Source organism: Mchenga conophoros, linkage group LG12 (genome assembly GCF_057382185.1).
Source record: "Mchenga conophoros isolate Kocher_MC1m ecotype Shallow Benthic linkage group LG12, M_conophoros_male_GT1.1, whole genome shotgun sequence".
Lineage (NCBI taxonomy): Eukaryota > Metazoa > Chordata > Actinopteri > Cichliformes > Cichlidae > Mchenga > Mchenga conophoros.
This window is the reverse complement of record NC_140537.1, coordinates 16,878,993-16,899,641: the sequence shown is the minus strand read 5'-3', so window position 1 is coordinate 16,899,641 and position 20,649 is coordinate 16,878,993. Positions and strand designations below refer to the sequence as shown.

The following is a 20,649-nucleotide window of genomic DNA, read 5'->3' as shown; positions in this document are numbered from 1 at the left end:
ACCTCTAATTTAGGGTAAGCTGTACAAATGTGAAAAGTGATACTGTAGATGTAGAGAAGGTATGTTTTGAAATTATTACACAGTGCGAAGGTCTGTTAGTTGGCTGGCCAGTTTTCTCATAAGTTAGTGTACTTTGATAAGGCAGGTACAAAGAGTTAGAAAATGAACCATCAACAAAAAAAGAGCCTTGAATTAGCTATAATAAAGTCTAACTGAAACAGCGTGGATTCACCAAACCATCTATTAGTCACACTAGAATTTTTTCATCAACAGTGCTTCAAAACACACGCTAATATGTACATGTATGTGGAAGTGCAGAGGCAACACAGTAGTGTAGGCATTCACTCAGGCTGTTCCTTCTGTCTGTCTGCTTCCTGGTTAATTACCACGTCACCGTGATAACACATGAGAGTCAGCGCTCCTAGCGTTGATTTACGGCAGCATGCAGAAAGAAGCATTGCGGAGCCTCTGAGTCAGACTCAGACCGAGCAAGAGAACAAGACAGTGAGAGTTGTTATTAATGAGGTCGCTATAATGTGAATTAATGTGCGAGTGCACAACAGTCTTTAAAGGTTAGACTGTTGAGAAGACTGTGGAGAAAGGAAGGAAGGGAAAATCTTTAAAGGTCAGGCCGTGTGTTTTGCCTGTGCCTGTTGAGTGTTTATTACTGCACTCTATTGATTTAGTGATGATGATGACCAAGGTGAAAATGATGATGAAGGCAAAGATGCTGATTATAACTTCATAAAATGGATAGAGCTTACCCAAGGTCTGTAAAATGTACTTAAGATATTAGAGCGCTGCAATTAAAACAGAGGTAAACACTTCCCTGTCATGTTCTCTTTGGGATCAGAGAGTTATTAAAAAAATGTAATTTTAAAGAATGAAAGAACGTGGCTTTAATTGTCCCCGAAAAGACAGACAGCCAGGTATGTCCACGACACACACACACTATAGCCCTTATCCAGTAACATGTAACAATCCACGTATGCATGCAAAAACGACAGACTTACAAGAATTTTCCAGGAGTATTCTGGGCAGGTGACAGTCTCTGTAAAGCAGCATTTGAAGGAGCAACTTGGGATTGCATCCGGGGTCAGATGTCAGTAGCCTCAGTTGACATGCCAAAGATGCCTGGCCCATAAGGCCATCTCTGGGAGAGATGGAGGAGAGAAGGAAGGAAAACAAAGTTGACAGTTCTGCAGTGTCAGGTGAGGTAGAAGTCTGCTTAGTGAGAGACAACAAAGAAGGAAAAAGCTTCACAAGTGAAAGATAAAGAAGTCTTTGATGACGCTTTGGAGGGAATATTTGGTAACACTGGTAACTTCCTTCAGTGTCACTCACTCCATATACAAGCCAAGTCTCCAAATGCCTTCATTCTCGCTTACTTATAGTGTGCACCGGGAAGGAATTAGCTCTAATCTTGGCCAGCTAAAAGCAAATTAACATTTGGGAGACAGCCAAATACATGAATATACAGCAGTACCCACCCCTTCATCTTTTGTATAACCAAGAGGCTGCAGCCAGCTGTGGGTAATGAGCCGTATCCTTGGTGTGTGTGAATGCGTGTGTGCGTGTGCACTCTTCAGAGCCTATGCTTGTCGTTATGTATGTGTGCGAGTGTGGGAGCATGCTGACATGTGTGTGCCTCCACGTTACTTTATACATCTCAATAAAATCTAATGGAAGGAATGGACAGAGTTTGTCTGAAGAGCAAGGAGGCGGGAGGCAGCACAGGGGGTGTCTGCCCAGAAATTAACCATTCTATTTGAGCCAAACGGCTAGAGCAGGGTGCACCCTGCTGCTTGACTGAGGAAAACTATGCCTCGGTCTGACAGCACAATTTATGATGTCACTGAGACCGCAAATCCAGGAGAAATCCTCTTTTAACTGCTCTGATGAATCTATCCAGCTACAGCACCGGGTCATCTTACTAAACCAAGACACACAGATATAGATGTATACACACACACACACACACACACACACACACACACACACACACACACACACACACACACACAGGCAAGATAAATAGCGCAGGGTATAAATGTGCACATACAGAAAATATTTTTTAGCCTGTACAGCTGGATGATTTATTGAGATCTTTTGTGATTTTATCATTGCTTTATTGAATAACCATAACAATGGGCTTTATTTTAATGGACTGGGGAGAGATTTGGCCAGAAAGGTTGAGGACCTGTGGTTCTGGCCACGAGCCACTGGCAGGCTGCTGGCGCCTTCGAATGAAGGCAGGAGGTGGGAGCAAAGAAATAAAGAGGTCATAAAAATAAACTAATTTCAGTTCTCTGATACTTAGGAGCAGGGGAGCAGGGGTTAGTTTGATTTGTGCTCCGTCAGCGCACAATGACATCACCTCTGGCTGTGAAGCAGATGAGAGGGGAGTAAGGTGGAGACAAGGGTGAGGGGAAAGCATGATTGACTGCACAGTGGAGGTCACAACAGTAACTGGACACAAATGTACACACATGTATATAATTGTGCACATTCAGGTGTGTATGCTATCAATGCATCATGTGTAAAGCTCTTAGCAACCATGAGCATCAACAAACTCACTGTCAGCGTCAACGGTAGTTCATTCATTTGGTTTTTCTTTCTTACCTTGCATCTGTGTTATATTACCACAACAACTGCAGCTTGACACTTGAGTGGCACGTTATATATCCACACATACAGTATGCAGCTGTAACTCCAAACACAATCACATATGTTTCTCTACACACGAGGAGGATGGAAGGGATTGTGATTGCTTGGCATACCAGAGTGTGTATGTGCATTTGAGAGTGAACATGTATATTGTCCGTGTGCCTGCTGTATGATGGGTGATAGATGGTTAGATGGGTCTATTTTGTATACCTTATAGCTTGCTCTGTGAAGACCTCGGGGTTAATAGCATTTAGCCAGCGTATGACAGGAATGGTCGGTGGGTCTGGTGAGGTCTCCTTCGCAGCATCTATCATAAATGTCCTGTTGCATATGGCAGCATGTTTACATTTACAAAAAAAATAAAATAAACACCACACCACACAAATGTTTCCAGAATCAGTGGTGACAGCCATCTGACTCACTCTGTTCAAACAGTGTAAGATGGAAAGTATGAAAACATTGCAGTATCTTTTTATCATCTTACCAAATTTTAAATTAAATAACAAAAATGACCATACTGTACCAACCTATGTAGCAAAGATAGAGGTGCTGTGACAATGACGAGGACTGTCAGGAGCTGGTCACACAGGTTGTGGATTTGGTATGGCCAGTCTGAACCACCTGCTATTATGGTAATCACTGAAGAAGGGTTGTAGCACACCAAGGCCTCAGGACCTTCACACAGACTCCACATAAGGTGCTCCACATACAGCAACATTGCTGTAATGTCACATCTCCAGGACGAGGGAAACAGAAAGAGTGAATTTAAAGAGAAAAACAAAATGGATGTGATTGAAAAGCTGAGAACACCTAAAGATTATCTACTGCGAGTCTCATTTCACAGCCAGCTAGATAATAGGAACTTCTTCTGATTTTACCGTTGAGATCTGAAGCGTCCCGGCTTTGGATTTCGCAAGATTTGCGATCACCCTAAAACTTAGTGCTATGTTACATCAACCCACTGCTTTTACTTATATGCCAGTAAATCTGCTTTCTTAAATGGTTATGGAATGCTGCTCATCATCTATCATCACCTCTTTTTTGCTTCCCTTTGATCTAAATTCTCACAACAAAAGGGAAAGGACTGATAAAATAGAGATGATGGAGCATAGGAGTACCCATGTGAACACTATAGCAAGAGGGAGACCTGGAAAAGCTTTGGAAAGGCATCTGTTTAGCCTATGCTCACACTTTATAACTGTCCTTCCAGAAACACACAAATCTCCCAGAATCATAAACCAGGTTTCCCGTTGACATCTCATGTATATTGCACTCAATCTTTGTTAATACAGAGTTCACTTTATGTGGCATTTTTGAAGCATGGTTTATCCTGTAACTCCAACTGATGTATTGAACAAACAAATACTAAAGGTTTCTTGAAATGATGGCCAAAGAAAAGCCTTACTGTCAAAGTTTCAGACTCCCAGAGCAGAGACTCTGGAGTGGAAGCAAACTGAGTTCCTCCGATAGCTCCTAGCCTTTGGATAAAAGTTCCCGTGATGGAAAAAGTCTGTGTGTGCTGCATGGGGCTAGAATGTGTGGGTGGTGCCTCCACTCCTCAAACTCAGATTCTGCCTTTTACATTTGCATTAAAGGATAGACATGCACAAAATTCCGACTGTATAAGCGTCTTGCAATTTTTTTGACGTGCTCAACTTATTAAAAGTCAGTTGTTTATCAACTTTGACTAACTTCCATCACAGCATTTCTCAGCAGTTAGTCCATCCACAATTAGACAAATGAAAACGATTGCGACATATTTATTTAAATGTTAAAAAACGAAACAAAATGGAGTGTAGGTCTTTGCTTGGTGTATTACTGTTTTAGAGTCCATTGTTATATTTATATGTATATATATGTATATATTATCAGTAATATGCATGATAAAATACCTGATTTGCAGGTGCCTCTTATATGAAGCCCGCGCTCTGGCATATCTTCGCACCAGCAGTTGTAAAGTGTCTGTTAGAACCTGGCCAAGGACATCCCTGGCCAGCTCTGCTGGAAGGACCGCCCACAGGTCGCTGCGAAGCCCGCACAGGAAGTAGAACCACATCTGCACTGAGAAGGAACACCTCTCGCCCTGTGGAAGAAAGTGATAGATTTGAGGGAGGGGGGATTGTAGATGAAGACATGTTATCATATGGAAACTGACAGTGAAGTAAAAACAGAGAGAGGAGTTAAAAAAGGGAAAAAAGAGAGAGTGAGAGAGAAACCCTGAAGGAGAAGAAAGAGAGAGGCAGAGACGCAGGCAGGTCTGTCAACACCAGGATGTCTCAGTGGCCATGCCACCTGCACTCTGCACCTGGGTTTCTTTTCCCACTGGGATTTTAGACTGCTTTAAAGTCCTGGACTGGCAAACACATCACAACCAGCACACACTTCCACATCCACTCTCACACATAAAAAGAGTGAAAGAAGGAAGAGCAAAAATCAAGAATGTTTCACAAGAAAGTGAGAAGAGGGGGAAAAACAGGACAGATTAAAAAGAATTACTATCCTGGCATCTTGCAGCTCTCTTGTAAAATATATAGGAGGATGCATTCTTTCCTTCACCTGTACACCAGAGTTACTATAGTTGTATGTCATTTCTAACTAGTTTTGCTTTTTGTCTCATTTTGACTTAAAAAAATCAGTTTAGTTTCAGTTTAGTTTTAATTATTTTCAATTTTTCGCTTTAGTGTTTTTAATTATTTTTTATCTTTTTTATTGTATAGAGGCCAGACAGATATCAAAGGCAAGATTTGTGAAAGAAAAAAAACTTCAATAAAAACAGATAACTTTTTGAAAGCAGCTGGCTCACGGTGTTGTAGACATCCAGAGTCTTAATAGATGTAATAAAAATGTTTTTGTTTTTTTTAACCAAACTTACAAATACTTGAAGCTTCTCTACATTTTTATCTTATTTTAATTGGTTTTCGAGGTTTATTAAATAATTCCAATTAGTTTTAATTTTTTTCTAAATTTTTGGTTTAGTTTTCATTAACCATTTTAACTTTGCTATACACGTCCTAAATCTTCAAATTTATCCTATTATAAGGTCATTTTGCACAACGCATACACATTAACACTACCAAACTCTTCAATCCATTTTCTCCCACTTCACCCAATCTCTTGTTTACTTCCCTTCTTCTTCCTTCTTTTCCCCTGTATGTATTGGTCACAAACAGGAAATAAGTCCAAGCTTTATGTCCTGAACGGAGTTGCCATCTTCTGCCTATAGACTCACTCAAGGTTACACAGACAGGAGCTGGATCCAAATCAAAAATATAAAACATCAAAAATATAGGTACATACATAGACATACCAAATGACACTTACATCCTGAGATGCTGCTGTACACCTACACATACATTTACTGGTACGGATGCACAAAGTGATGGCTGAACAAGCACACACCTGCACACAGCAGGCCTGTCTGACACCAGTGACCCAGGGAGGGAGGGAGGAACAAAGGGAAAAAAAGTCAAAAGCAAAAAGAGAGAGGGGAGGTTTAGATTTGTTTAAGGGCATAAAGGTAGGGGAGTTCCAGGGGCCCTCTGCTGTTTCCAGACAGTCCCAGTGTAGACTGCAGACTTCAGACAACTGAATCCCTGGAGCCCCCAGGGCAGCATGGAAGCCACAGATGTTCTCAGGGAGCTCAGAGTAGAAGACTGAGTTAGAAGTGGGAGAGTGGGAGGTAAAGGTGTATTGTGGGAATGAAAAGAAGAAACAAGAAAGCTCTAGGGTGTAATTCCTAGAGTTCCTCAAAATCTATCCAACAAGCCTCCTAAGACACTGGCATTGAAATTTTTGCAATAAAAGAAATCAAATCAACACACAACAACACTAGAGCTGTTTTACACTTAAATAAAACTCACAGAAGTGTGTCACAACACATTTGTTTTGTTTAGTTGTTTGTTTTTAATCATATAGCGATTTTACCTCATAGAAAGGTTTAGGGTCAGCCCAGTGGTGGCTCTCTGCATCCTGAAGAATGCATGTATAACAAGCCTGGATACAGTAGCTGGTCAACTGCTCTCTCATGGCCTCGACTGTATCTTTGTATTTCTGCACAGGTAGTGGGGTCAGGGTTCTAGGCACAGATGAAGAAACATCTTTAAAGGTAATGTTAGAAAACACATAATATAATACACACAGCATATTAAATGAAAAAAACAAAAAAAACAAAACAAAACAGGTTTACTAGGGTAAACAAGTTCAACAGTGCAGAATCCTGTAATGCATATGGATAATTAAGAGCTGTCTTTTATGTACTGGGAGCTATCAATGGCACGGGTGAAATGATTAGATGAAAGAATAGATGATTTATTATAAAAGTTCAGTGTGACATTTCATACCCTTTAAATCCACCTGCCTTTATACTTTCCAGAGAGGGGACTTAAAACCAGGGGGGAGTTAATGGTGTAAAGAGAGGAAGGCGGTTTATGACCAAATGGGGTACCATGCAAGTGCAGGTGGAGTGCAGGGGTAAAGGGCCAAGGGTGGGAAAACAGGAGCACAAACAGCACCAAGGATGTTTTTAAAGGAGATCTGTGGAGAGCAGTTTAAGGGGGTGATAAGGGGCATGAAAATGTTGAAGAAAATGGATGGAAAAACTTAGCAGGTGCAGATACTGTGGGTGTTGTTACCCTCTGTCGTTATCTCTGGTAACCCCCTGTTCATCTAGAATTTCTTTGACTTTCAAGAATCATTTTAAATTTCCTAGTTTCTAAATTTGGAAGAAATCTTCTTCATCCACTGCTTCAGTTGATTAACATACTAAATATTTATCTTTTATTTCAAATTAGGGTAAAAAAAAAATGAAAATGTATTTTACATAAGGTAGCTGGAGCAAGTAGTGCTATGTGATTTATGTTTCTGGTGCAAATCCTTGTAATATAGATCTGCAAAGCTGCCTGTCAGCTGCTAATGGTTACTGCTGATACTTTAAGAGATGCTGCTTGCAACTAGGCAAGACAGGCAACTGCTAGGTAAGGCAGGCCCCAGACCGGTGGGGGGCCCCTCAGGGCTGACAGACAGTTAACTACAACGATAGCAATGTGCAAAGTTGGGAATGGCAGTATAGGAGAAACCTGACCTCTCTAAAGGGAGCCCCACCTAACTCCACTCCTGTTGCAAGTGGCATGCACGATTCTGCTTGAACAAATGTAATCACATGGAAAATGAAGAAGAGCTATTACGATCAATGATATGATTTTATACTTCTAAGAGTGGAAAACAGAAAGAAGAAAAAGGAGAAAGAAAAGAAAAAACAAGGCAGTGGTAAGTGGAGCAGATAGTCATCAAATACAATGCTAAAGAGCTAAATGCAGATTATTTCTTTGTTTACTTTGTTTTAATATTGGTTTATTTAGCTAGCAGAGCGGGGCAGATTGCGCATGGCCAGGGGTCAGGATTGTCTTATTAGCATAGCAACCAGATATTAGAATCTAGTAGTTACAGAATAGATACTTTATCACCATTCAGCTTTGCTTTAGACATTGTTATTGAAATAAACATGGTCTCTGCCACTTTTCTTTGTTAAACGCTGTCTCCACCTGAGCTATGGATGATAAGTTATGAAATTTAGAGCCAAGTGTACTCTAAATTACTACATTACATTAGTGTAATTATTGTGCTATACACTGAGGGAAATTATTATTTAATCCCCTGCTGAATTTGTAACTTTGCTCGATTACAAAGGAATGAACAGTGTGTAATTGTTACGCTAGTTTCATTTTAATGGAGAAAGACAAGAATATCAACCAAAAATCCAGAAAAAAATGCATTACATAAAAGTTATAAACTGATTTAGAGAAGGCTTGGGAGAAAAACCAAATTGAAGCTCTTTTGCATCAACTCAACCTGCCATGTTTGGAAGAAAAGAAATGCTGAGCATGACCCAAAGAACACCATCCCCACAGTTAAGGAGAGACGTGGAAACATTACTATTTGGGGCTGTTTTTCCTGCTAATGGTACAGGACGACTTCACCGCATTGAGAGGCCAATGGACAGGGCCATGTACCATTAAATCTCACACAAGCACCTCAGCCCGAATACTTAAGATGGGTCATGCAGGTGATATTTATTTCCCTCGGTAGATCAGTCTATAGCACAATAATTACACCAATATAATTGAATGTATGTGCAGTGTGGTGTGTGCATTTTGTTGTAGTTTCCAAATCTGTTATGTAGGTTTAATGGTTTTCTGAAAATGAAAAAGACATATTTTCATTATGTAAAAACTTGAGTAGACAGTCAAGGCTATCAAATGTAATGTGTACGTCCAAGAACAACATTCAAAAGTTGAATTTGAGTAATGCTAATTTTGTAACATGAAAGCTATGAAAATGACATTATTAATGTGTTAGTGTATAAATATACTTCCTTTAATATAATGGTGATGAACACTTGGTTGGGTGGGCCTAGGGCCCATAGGTTTCTAGAATCAACACTGGATATTTTGAGAGTCGTTTTAGAATTACTTTGCCACAGTAAAGCATTGCCTGTGTCTATAAGTGAAGTTTCCGTTTGTTTAGTTTTTAAGCAATCCACTAAGGAATCACCAAAGATAACTGTGACAAGTTTAGGATCAAATTAGAAGTAAAATATAATCACATTCTCCCCATGTGTTCCTGAGTTATGCAGTTGAATAATGACTAGTAAAGTCTTTTTGTGGAACATTACGGTGCCACAGTTAAGCTGACATTTGACCTTTTAAATGCAAAAGGCCATCATTTCATCAGTTTATCCTGTTAGACCAATGTGTGAAATTTCATGTGAAAGTCATAATTAGCATGTTTTGTGAGTTTACAGTGACCTTGACTCTTGACCTTTGACCAACATATTCTAATGAGTTCAGCCTTGAGTCCAAGTGAGTGTTTGTGCCAGATATTGTCAAATTTCCTAAAGGTCTAGAAATCATAAAAATGGTACAGATTTGAAGTTGCAAGCGACCTTTGACCAACAAACTCTTATCAGCTCTTCCTTTAGCCCAAGTAATTGTCTGTGCCAAATTAAAATAAAAGCCCTCAAAGCATTCCACAGATATAGCATTCATGAGAACAGGAATTAAATGGAAACCAGGAGACATAATGTCACTGGCCGTAGCAGTCACCAGGTCTAAAAAAGTTGGGAAAAAGACAAAGCATGGGAGCAAGGCAAATAAATAATTCAGCTGCGTGAAGTTTAAACAAAATAACTGTAAATGTCCATAAACATCTGGAAACACACTACTTACATTTTAGCTGCAGCAGTACTGGAATCCTTCAGCCTGGCACTGTAGTGCTCTAGTCGCTGGTGCACATAAATGCAAGTGGCCAGTAGAGCATGCAAGTTCTTCAGGGGAGCAGAGGATGGTACCTCCAGGGCCCTCTCCTGCAAACGACCCAACATGGCAAATGCTGCTCTGCCACATGACTCTATAAAGCTTGATCGCACCTGCAGAAGAGAGCTCTCGTTGCAGGCTGCTGCCAGTGGTAGTAAGGCATCCATTTCAGACATGACTGCTCCGCAAAACTGAGGGGGGAGAGAGATCGCAAACATGAGGCAAGATGATTTCAGTAACAGAGGGAAAATCTGTCAGTAAGAGGAAACAAAAAAAACAAAAAAAACAAAAAAACTGTAAAAAGAGACCTCATTAAATGTAAATAATGGAACATTTGTGAGAAGTGATCAGAATGACAAGGATTCAAGACTGAGCTGAGTATTACACAGGCATTTATCTTGTGTTTGCCTACTACTGAAAACAGTGACAAGTGCAAACAATGAATACAAATATCTGAGGACATGCACTCGGCATCAACTTTGCTGTTAAAAATTCACAGCATTAGGTCAAACAAAAAAACACCAGTCATATTTTATAACATTGTTAATCACCGTAGTCACAATCTAATACAAATTTTACAACACACTGGAGAAGGTGGAAGTCAGACAGGAAAGAAGCTTGGCCCAATAAAGACGCACCACAGCATTTCAATCAGGTTGAGTTCTGATCTTTCATTGGGGCCATTGCAACGCACTGATAGTTTCTTTTTCTGTTGGAGATTTGTGGCTGGGCTTAGGATCATTGTCCTGATGCATGACTCAAATTCGGCCAAGCTTTATTGGTTGGACAGATGGCCTCACATTTGACTCTAGAAAATTTTGAGTTGACCATGAAGTCCTATGTATACCAATGATTACATTGTGTCCAGGTCCTGTGGCTGCAAAACAAGCCCAAGGTATTACACCTCCACCATTATGTATGACACATGGTACAAGAAGTTTGTGCTCATATTCTGTACATAGTTTATACTAAATGTGGTACTGTGCATTATGGTCAATCATCTTGGTCTTGTCTATCATTGTTCCAGGAGTGCTGAGGTTTGTTCAAATGCAACTTTGCATTTGACTTAAGATGTGGCGCCACTTCTTTTCAGAGAAAAGATTCTTTCTCCCGGTAGCGCTTCCAAACAAGAAAAACTCAGTTTTCTTCTTAGTGTACTTTCTTGAACTTTAACATTTAACATGAGATGTAGCTCTTGGGATTTTTTTGCAGTTTCTCTGAGCATTGCACAGTCTGACCTTGGGGTGAATTTGCTGGGAGTTCCACACCTGGAAAGATCCTGGCAACTGTCTTGAATGTTTTCCACTTGTGAATAGTTTTTCTCGCTGCAGAATGATTGGCTTCAAATTGTCTGGAAATGACCTTATAACCCTTCCCAGATTGATGGGCAGAAAGAACTGCTTCTCTAAGGTCATTGTCGATATCTTTCCTTCTTGGCATTGTACGAATCAAACCAGCAAAACTTCTGCTTTTATGCTATTGATAAATTAATCAAATGTCAATTTTTTTACATTACTGTGAAAACTTCTTACACAGCTGTATTTGTGAATCCAAATGTATAGACCTAAAATATGCATATGCTTAAGTTATGAGCCAGGTGGATCAGTAGAAGCCTTAAAACATAGCACAAGGCCCATATCTGCTGGATCTATTTATCTAGGTCACACTGAAGAAAGAAAATAACACTCAGAAGACTGTTGCAGTTTAATCAGTCAGTCATAGTGTGAATCACCTGCTTCTACAGTCACGGGATTACTTGACTAGCTGTCGGAGAGGACTGAGAAGTTCAGCATTTCTATTTCTGTTACAGCTAACAGTGTGTCTGCAGCTGACAATCTAACAATCTCTTCAAACAATTTTCTCGATAAAAGCTTTCTGTGGGGCCGGCAAACAATGACCGCTTGGACAATTAAGTCAATACAGGACTGAATGTTGTCATTAGGAGCTTATCTTTGATGGGAGAAAAAAGGAGCATAATGGAAAGATCCTGAAGAAGCATACAAATACAGTATTCGCACACATATAAACACTCACACACTGAAGCCAGTTGAAGTCAGTCTGAAACCTTAACTAGCTAAGATCAAAGCGTGTGATCCCACCAGGACTATTGCAGCAAGGTGAAAGAGATTTTATAAAGTGCTAGCGAGCCCTGTTTATGTGTGTGCAGAATGTGGAGTAGACAGACAAGTGAAGAAATGAACACGCAGGTGAGGGCTTCGCTAAAGTCTGAATACAGAAAAGGCACTTCTGCTGCTATAATAGAAAGCTGGCATGAAGGTTAGAAGGGTCTAGTAAAACAAGGAGAGTTCAATCCCAGGTTCTGACAGGAGGGTGCGTTACAGCTGTTGAAAGCAGGCTGTTTGTAATTCATCTATCTGCCAATAATAAAAGTACATCATCAAGTACTGTGATGGATGAACAGTATTATTGCAACCTGCATATTTATGGTAATATAGACAGAGGAAAGTGGGTTCAGATAAAAAAGCGAGGACTGAGGTATGAACAAATGAATATAAATGTGAGAAATATTGATCTATCATAATATCTTTCTACCGGCAATTTTCAAGGTTTTGTCTTGTAAAAAGTAAATTTGCTCTTCTCAGACACTAGAGCATGTTCAAGCATATTCGAGCAAACACATAGAGTATGTGTGTATAAACACATATACCACCCCTCCCACACACACACACACACACACACATACACACATATATGTATTTGTCTTGAATATCTTTTTAGCTCAGTGTTATTGAATTCAAATGCATGCATGTATAACCTTTGGGCTGAAAGACTCATCTTTGAAACGTTGACCTACACATAACTACGCTGTACAGGTCCTGAGTACAGACAAATTCTGACACTCGTTAGCAGTGAGAGCCACAAATACTGTCAGTGTAAAAGGGTTAGGGGAGGAGAGAGTGGGAGGAGGGAAGAAAGGTGAGGCAGTAATGATAAGAGTCTGAATAGTGCTCAGTGTAGGGGAGAGTGGTGGGTAGTTGAGAGGAAGATGAATGTGAGTTGGGGAAAGTTTCAGGTAGAACTCCCTGAAAAGTTGTTCGGAAAAATTTAAAAATGCAAAGAAAATGAAGAAAAGCGAAAGTGAAAAAAAAGAGGAAAAAAACAGCATAGTGACAGTGTGTATGTGGCTGGCCACACTGGAGATCCTTTTGTAGAGAGTTAAATTCTAAACCTTGTCTCACATTAGACACCAGCCTTACCTTTGGAGAAAAGTCAATCTCTGGTTTCTGCTTCACCTCTCCCTGCCATTTCTCAGGCCCTCTCTCACCCCTTCTGCTTATCCTGCTTTATTCTGTTCACTAACCAAGCCTCTTTGCCTTCATAATACATCCCTAGATCATTAGTGCACCATATACCCTCCACTTTCCACTTTCAACACCTTTCTCTACATCCCATCTAACCTACATAGTGGTTAAATGTTTTTTTTTGTTTGTTTATTTTTTGTCTTTAGAGAACTCTGGTAATACTGATGACTTTTTTCGAGGAAACTTTTCAAGGTGTCATGCCCAAATCATTCGGGCCCTCTTTTGCACAGAGACCTTTCTGCTAGGGTAACAAAAAACATTATTCTCCCTGGGTCTAGGTATTGTTTGGAGACTTGCATTGTTCTGGGTGAAGAGGACAGTGAGTCCACTGTGTATGGCAAAAGGAACTAGCACACAAGACTGCACGACAATGAGGGCCTTGTACAGATATTGCTCATAGAATAAACCTACGCATTAGACTCATGTGTGTCTTCCTTTTTTGCACGTTTGACAACAGCTGAGTTTTACACATTTAGTACACAAAATAATTGACTAAAGGAGAGAGAATAAGGTTCTGAATTAGTGCTATTTGGTACTGAATGATAGAAAGGACTTGATATAAGGAAAGGTTAATAAGAGGAATCTATCTCTATAATGAGAGCAATGGGGGTATTTAACAATAGGAGAATTCAGAAGTTAAATTCCAGCCTGTCTGCACCTTTATTTTCTTTTTTAAATTATTCTTAAAGACAACAGGAGTAACCACAGGAGAAATTCTACTTTTCTTGATTAAGGCCCTGCACTGTATTAGTGGGCTAATTTGATCTACAGTAAAACCAAACATTCCTCCAGCACGGCTTGTGTGACAAGAATCATTGGATAACTACATACTAATAACTAGAGCTACTTAAGGACTGCCCTGAAGCAAATGTACTTAAATCAAATTACAATTAAACATCGGTTTACTCGACACTATGTGCAAGAGTACCTTGGCTATCATTCTGGGAGTCTCTGCCTCTGAGTAGGAGGAGAATGTGTCTTCTCTGAGATGTGTGTTGCTGGCAGTGGTGAAGGTGGGTCTAGTAATCAGGCTCAGGGAGACAGAGAGATGTCCAGAAGAATGCAGTTCGTCTTCTTGTTGTAGATTCTTAGCACAGACATTATCCAGCACCACCTTTACGCAATGCTCCATGTGAGGGACTAGTCCCTTGAATGCTGACCTCCAGTTGAACTCCAGAACCTTTGCCTGGCAAACAGGAAATGAGCCAACAGCCAATTAATGTCTGAATGGTGAAGGGAATACTTTACCTGTTCATTTCACTGCTATAAAACACTGCTTGTTTGCAATCCTAAAAAAAAGTTAATATGCCCGCATGATATGAAATAGTTGTAATGATAAAGAAACATGTAAAAGTTGTACCTTTGTTGTTTCTGTGGTGGATTTCTTGCTCTCAGTTGTGTTGTCTGAATCCTTTTTGCTTTTTTTCAAGATGCCTAAAAGCACGATAACGTTTTTGATCAATTTAAAGAGATTTATTTTACAGTGTGACTAGGAAACAGCTCAGTCAAACTTACAAGTTATCAACAATGACAATGAAACTTCAGAAAAATCCTGGTTTGAAAATGAATCGCGATAATCTGTAATATCTTTCAAGTCTATGGATTATTTAGAATGACTACGTCTATATTAAGTATACTGTTATTTCCCTATTGGCCAACATGAGAAGTATAAATGCACATGCCTCAAATGGAGTAGAAAAAAATTGCCACTGGCATTTGCTTTAAAAGTCTAAATTTGGGGTTTAAATTTGATTTGAACCCAGATAGTATGAGCCTTAAATGGGGTAATTCCATGAAGGGAGCCTGTGTGGGAAGAAGGGGGAGTGTAGGAGGGGCTGACATGAAGACAAGCGTACAGGATGTTGGGTTAGGGTTGCAATTAAAAAGCCTGAACATCAAGGCCACAGTTTCCTAATCAGAAGGCGAAGAGTAAGACCCCAGGCGAGGCAATTTAGCTGAACAAGACCGCATGCAATGGAAGAAGAAGGAAGCAGCAAGCGCATCACTTTTTGACCTTTAAGCCCATCTGATGAATTTCTGGTAATTAAGCTGTTTGATTGCCTGGAATTAATGATTTGGATAACTGCCCTTTAAAGGCTGTTTACCTCCCTGTAAATTGAGCCTTTCTGCAAGTCTTGTTTTTGTAAATGTAACCTTTATGGAAATTACTCCATGCACCAAAAGCTTTCATTTAACATTTCCGCAGCAGCAGTTCAAAGGGGAGAGAGGAAAGGGATACTAAAGGCTTATATAACACCCCAGATGATTCCCAACTAAAATAACACATTTCTTCAGACACAACTCGAGACTTTTGGAAAGAACAAGTAAGTAACTGTGTGTGTGTGTGTGTGTGTGTGTGTGCATTTATTTCAATTTTCTGTGAATTCTATGAATTTAAAGGTATTAAAAGGAATTATGTTGTCCTTGTTTGACCACTGATTTAAAGAGAGGATTTTATTTTTAGATACATAATCTTGTACACTCACCAGACACTTACACTTAATTAGGTACACCTTGCTAGTACCAGATGCCTAGCCCTTTTTTTTTTTTTTGCCTTAATTGTGGCTTAATTCTACGTTGCACAGATTTCACAGTGTGCTGGAAACATTCCTCCTCCTTCGGTCCACATTGACTGACAGCATCACATGGCTGTTGCAGGCTTCTTGGCTGAAAATTCATGATACAAATCTCCTATTCCACGATATCCCACAGGTGACTGTGGAGGCCATTTGACCATAGTCAACTCATTATTGTATTCAAGAAAAATGTTTGAGATTAATTGAGCTTTGTCAAAACATCACTTGGTGCATTATTCTTCTGGAAGTAGCGGTCAGAAGATAAATGGATGGACATGGTCAGCAACAATACTCAGGTAGGCTGTTTAGATAGTATAAACGGCAGTTTCTGAAGTACTTGGACCATCCTGCCTGGCTCCAACAACCATTCCAAGTCACTTAAATCGCCTTTTTTCCACCATTCTGGAGCTCATTATGAATTTCAGGAGGTCACATTCCTTATATGCACTGCTGTCTAGTGATTGGCTGATATTTGTTTTAACAAGAACACACAAGACCAATAATAATTTTCAAAGATAAAAAACAACAAATCAACAAAAACTTACCAAGCGTCTTAGTCAAAGTATATGAAGAGTTTATTGAAAATGGAAATGGATTGGCATTTATATATCAGTTCTGTTGTATCAAAGCACTTTATATTGCATGATATTAGGTTTGATGATGGTGAAGGAGACACTGTCTAAAAAGTCCGATCAAAATCCCCCATACTGTAGGTGTTCAGTCATTTTTACATCATGCTTTAATACTTAGTAAGCCCCTGACTGAAACCTCATGCCCTATGAATTGGAGCACTGTTATCTTGGGAGAGGCCAACTGTGATCATTGTTTTGATTTGCTGTGACCCTCCATACTGTGGAGACATGTAGACATAAATCGTTCTAGCAAAATGTTGCCCTTGGCATGAAAGAGCCACCAAATCTCCTCATAGTTCAGGTCAAGAGTTCTTTTTTTTTTTACTTTTGTCTGTCATTTATAGATAGATACATGTGTGCATTTTTGAGTAACTGATTACCTTTTATAGGAGGAGTGTCTCCTGTACAGTCAATGAAGATCGTGTTAGTGACCAGCTCCTTCACATCGCTCTCAAATCCCAGCAGGGTGCAAGCCAGCTGGGTTAATGCCCTCAACTGGTGGGAGGTCAAACTAAAGCTCCGACTTTTCGTGGGAAGCTCCAGTGGTGCTGTCAAGGGGGGAAAAGAGAAGAGATCAAATAAACAGTGTGCATGCTTAGGAATGCATGCCTAGCAAAGAGATGCACTACAGTTTATAGTTCAGTAAAGGAATAAACATTTTCATGAAAATGGGTTTTCAACCCAACCTCCCCGCCTACATGCACTCATCGGAAAACACCACCCTCCACAAGTCTTGCCCGCACAACACCTCTTATAAATATCGACCCATTCATGTTTTCCCAAAACACGGCACAAACAAAGAGACAGCGAAAAAAATATGCAAAACTTTGCTCCCAGAGAAGTCACACATGCACATCCCTCTCTCTCAGCACAAAACTTTTCTCCCCATAACCCGCCGATGACCCCCTTGGCAAATATGGATTTCCCATTTTGGAGGCTGCCAAAGCCATCACCCAGGGGATGTTCCGCATTAAGCTGGAGAATGGGCGGCTAGGAGATGCGTTGCCATACTCCCAGACACATGCACAAATACTTTTGTGTGTCCGCTTAAATGAGCTCCTCCACTGCAAAGGCATTTGGGAATGGAAGAGCTCGGTATTAGCCTTGACTCTGAAAGCTCGGAGATGATTGAGCGTTGAGACGGGAAGAAGAGGGGGGTCCTTTTCCAATAATTGTAACATTATTGCCTCTGAATCCTAATGAAATTTTGCCATATTGTTAAACAAAATCTGACAATATGAAAACACATTGTCCCCAAGGATGCCTGGTTTAATCATGCATGAGGTTTGACTCAGTGTGTTGTGTGTGGGCACTTGTGTATGTTTATACGAGTGTTAATAAATGAGAGTCGATGAGTTTTTGTGTGTTTTCGTATCTGTTGGGTGTGCGCACACTTGTTTACGAGCATGTAACGCAGGCCATTATGAATAACTTGATTTGCAGGAGGTGCTCGAATGCACATTTGCACATGTCAGTCGTGCAAGACAATTGTCTCACACCAACCGGATTTCTATGGCCTCCATGGAATAAAAATTCTGACCTCAAATTTTTTTGTTTTTCCAAGTCTACGTCTATACATATATTTATGTGCGTGCGTGTGTGTGTGCGCGCGGCTGTGTGAAATCACAAGTGAACAGATGTGTAATTTGGTGTGTTTGCTTACTTCATGTATATGTGTGAGCGCGTGCATGTGTGTGTAATTAAGCTGCATGGGTCTGCAGCTTAGCAGCTCCTCTGTAATGGGGTCCAGTGGGAGTCTGTGCTAGAGAGACTACATCATGCTGCATGTGTACACGCGTGACCTGGCTGACACCCATGTGCCTGTCTCGTTCTCCAGCTTGCACATTCACGCACGCACCACCAATCTTGTCTATTTCTGAAGTCACCAGCAAATCAAGAGCTAAAGCTGTCAACAACTCAAGAGTAAACAATCAACCGGACAAGCCAGGAAATGTTGTTGATATAACCACACAGTTACTGCACCGGATTATCTAAAAAGTAGGGATGCATTAAGTTATCAGCCAAACATCGGCTGTGGCTGATAGTCACATTGCCATTAGTGTGTCTTCTTAATTATTGAATATCTATATCTGTGCATTATCCGTGTGTCTGTCTGTCTGAATACTCTCAAAACTGTATCCATTTTTAAAGGGTTTATTTTGTGGTACATAAATCTACGATCCATGTATGAATTTATGCTCGGCATGAAATAGCTATATACTATCTATACTATTTATCTATATCTATACTGAGTTCTCTGTTTTGCTTGCACAGGGATCAACAACCTCAAAAACAAAATAAATAGAATCGATAGTATAATTAAGAGTAACAGTAACACTGGTTAATTTGGCCAATTCAATTCCCAGTCGGTGCATCTCTACTAAAAAGCTGCCACTATATCCCCACCCTGTTGCCCCATTTTAACCTTCTCTGTGGCATACAGCAACCATTAACCCCCACCTCAGTCTAAGTATCACCTTTTCCAGAGCTTCTTTCTCCTCTTTACCATTCATTCTGTTCATTCCCTCAACCTGTGACCCTTTGACAGCTCCACTTGCTCACTAAGTCACACCCTAAATAGTCGCACGCATGACCTTGATGTTCAGCAATGCTGTGCCTCAGCCTTTCATTGGGGTCTGCAGCCCAGCTTATATAGGTATTTATAGTCGTCTCCCTAGCCAAATAGCCCTATAGCCATAGCAGTCTAGTACATAGCCATCTAAACCTCATTATACCTTTGTCACAACAGTGAGGCCAAATGAAGGCTCCCATAGCCACTTGATGGAGAGGGTGTGCTTAAAAGCACCCAGGTGTGTCATATAGCATAGTACATGGCATGTCTTATAGAGCCAGAAGCCAGAAGAGTTCAACCAAAGGTCAATGTAGTGAGAATCAATAAAGGAGGAGCCAGTGGTGAAAGCAGGGCAAAAATGATATGTTTATACAGTATAACAGCTCCTTCCATATAACATTATGGACGGAGCTTATGAGTGAGGATGCTCCTATAAACAAAAAGACAAATGTTAAGCCATATTCTGTGATAACCATTAAAGCAGTTGGCATCTTATCAAAAAGCCCTCAAGGCAAGTAGCGCGTTATTCATCTTTATGTTTCATGCGAAAACAGTGCCATTGTTGAAAAAATGTCCAGGAAAAATCAAACACCGCAGGTCTACAGTGGCCAGTTTTTAGTTTGTATCTTTTAATAATGACAACAATGTAACACAAAAGTGGGAGGAAAAAAAAAACAGAGCAGGTATTTTTGGCAAGCCATCATTCTTCTACTTTTCTCTGTGGGTTCCACCATCTCCACAGTCCTCTCTCTCACATACGCACACACGTGTGCACACAAACACTGCTCATGACTGGCAGAGAACAGAGAGAGAAGGGAGAGAGGAGGAGATCTAGGGGAAGGAAAAGGGGTGGTGGTTAGGGATGAAAACATGGGGAAGAGAGGGAGGGAAAGAGAGGGAGGGGCGGGATAAGGGAATTCCCTTAGCAGTTGTTATTGATTCCGGTGTTTACGGGCGAATAGTTTAGTGCCGTTTACAAAACAGAACAGATGCAGCCAGTGAGCAAAAAGGTAAACAATTGCTGTGTGGCGGGCTGCCAAATCCCCAGTCTGATGTATTAAACTCACGGTGAAGAGCATTTCCCCTTTGGCTGCACTTATTGCCACTTCATTTCCTCTTTGCTCACATACACATTCTCTCCTTCTTGTCATCTCGCGCCTTCTCTGCATCTTTCTCTTTCTCTCTCATTCCCTCGTTTATCTGAGGGAAAAGAAGAAAAAAAAAAGGATGAGGGTGTAGGTGGCTTTTTTGCCGCCTGGCTATTTTCCGTCCTTCTCTAACCCAGGAGGCCCAGTTCTTCCTAACAGAGCCATTAGCAGGGGGAATTGCATGTGTCTGACATGGCCGAAAACCAATTATTAGACACTTTCTACCAAATGATGCCCAAGTCTTTGGGGAATGGGCAATCATGCAATAATTTAGCCACTGATTTAATTTCTCTCCAGCACAGCATTCCCTTCCTTTTTCATCCTCCTGTCCCTCTATTCCTCTTCTTTCTTTTGCTCTGTCTCTCTGTAGTAAATCCGACCGTCTGAGGGTGGTCTGCCTATGCGATGCCACGCTGGACTA

The 20,649-nt window shown here is 40.5% G+C and overlaps 1 protein-coding gene across 1 annotated transcript in view; it reads right to left on the bottom strand.

The window, feature by feature from the left end:
* The window catches only part of kiaa0825 (KIAA0825 ortholog), a 118,036-nt gene that overhangs the window by 77,318 nt on the left and 20,069 nt on the right, over window positions 1-20,649 (bottom strand). Inside the window, exons 7-15 of the mRNA XM_085294085.1 lie at window positions 16,889-17,056; window positions 14,661-14,734; window positions 14,229-14,486; window positions 9,891-10,168; window positions 6,592-6,742; window positions 4,560-4,750; window positions 3,195-3,401; window positions 2,878-2,988; window positions 1,014-1,153 (exon numbers count right to left, since the gene is read on the bottom strand). Of these exons, the coding sequence (XP_085150211.1) occupies window positions 1,014-1,153; window positions 2,878-2,988; window positions 3,195-3,401; window positions 4,560-4,750; window positions 6,592-6,742; window positions 9,891-10,168; window positions 14,229-14,486; window positions 14,661-14,734; window positions 16,889-17,056 (1,578 nt within the window). The remainder of the gene's footprint in view (window positions 1-1,013; window positions 1,154-2,877; window positions 2,989-3,194; window positions 3,402-4,559; window positions 4,751-6,591; window positions 6,743-9,890; window positions 10,169-14,228; window positions 14,487-14,660; window positions 14,735-16,888; window positions 17,057-20,649) is intronic.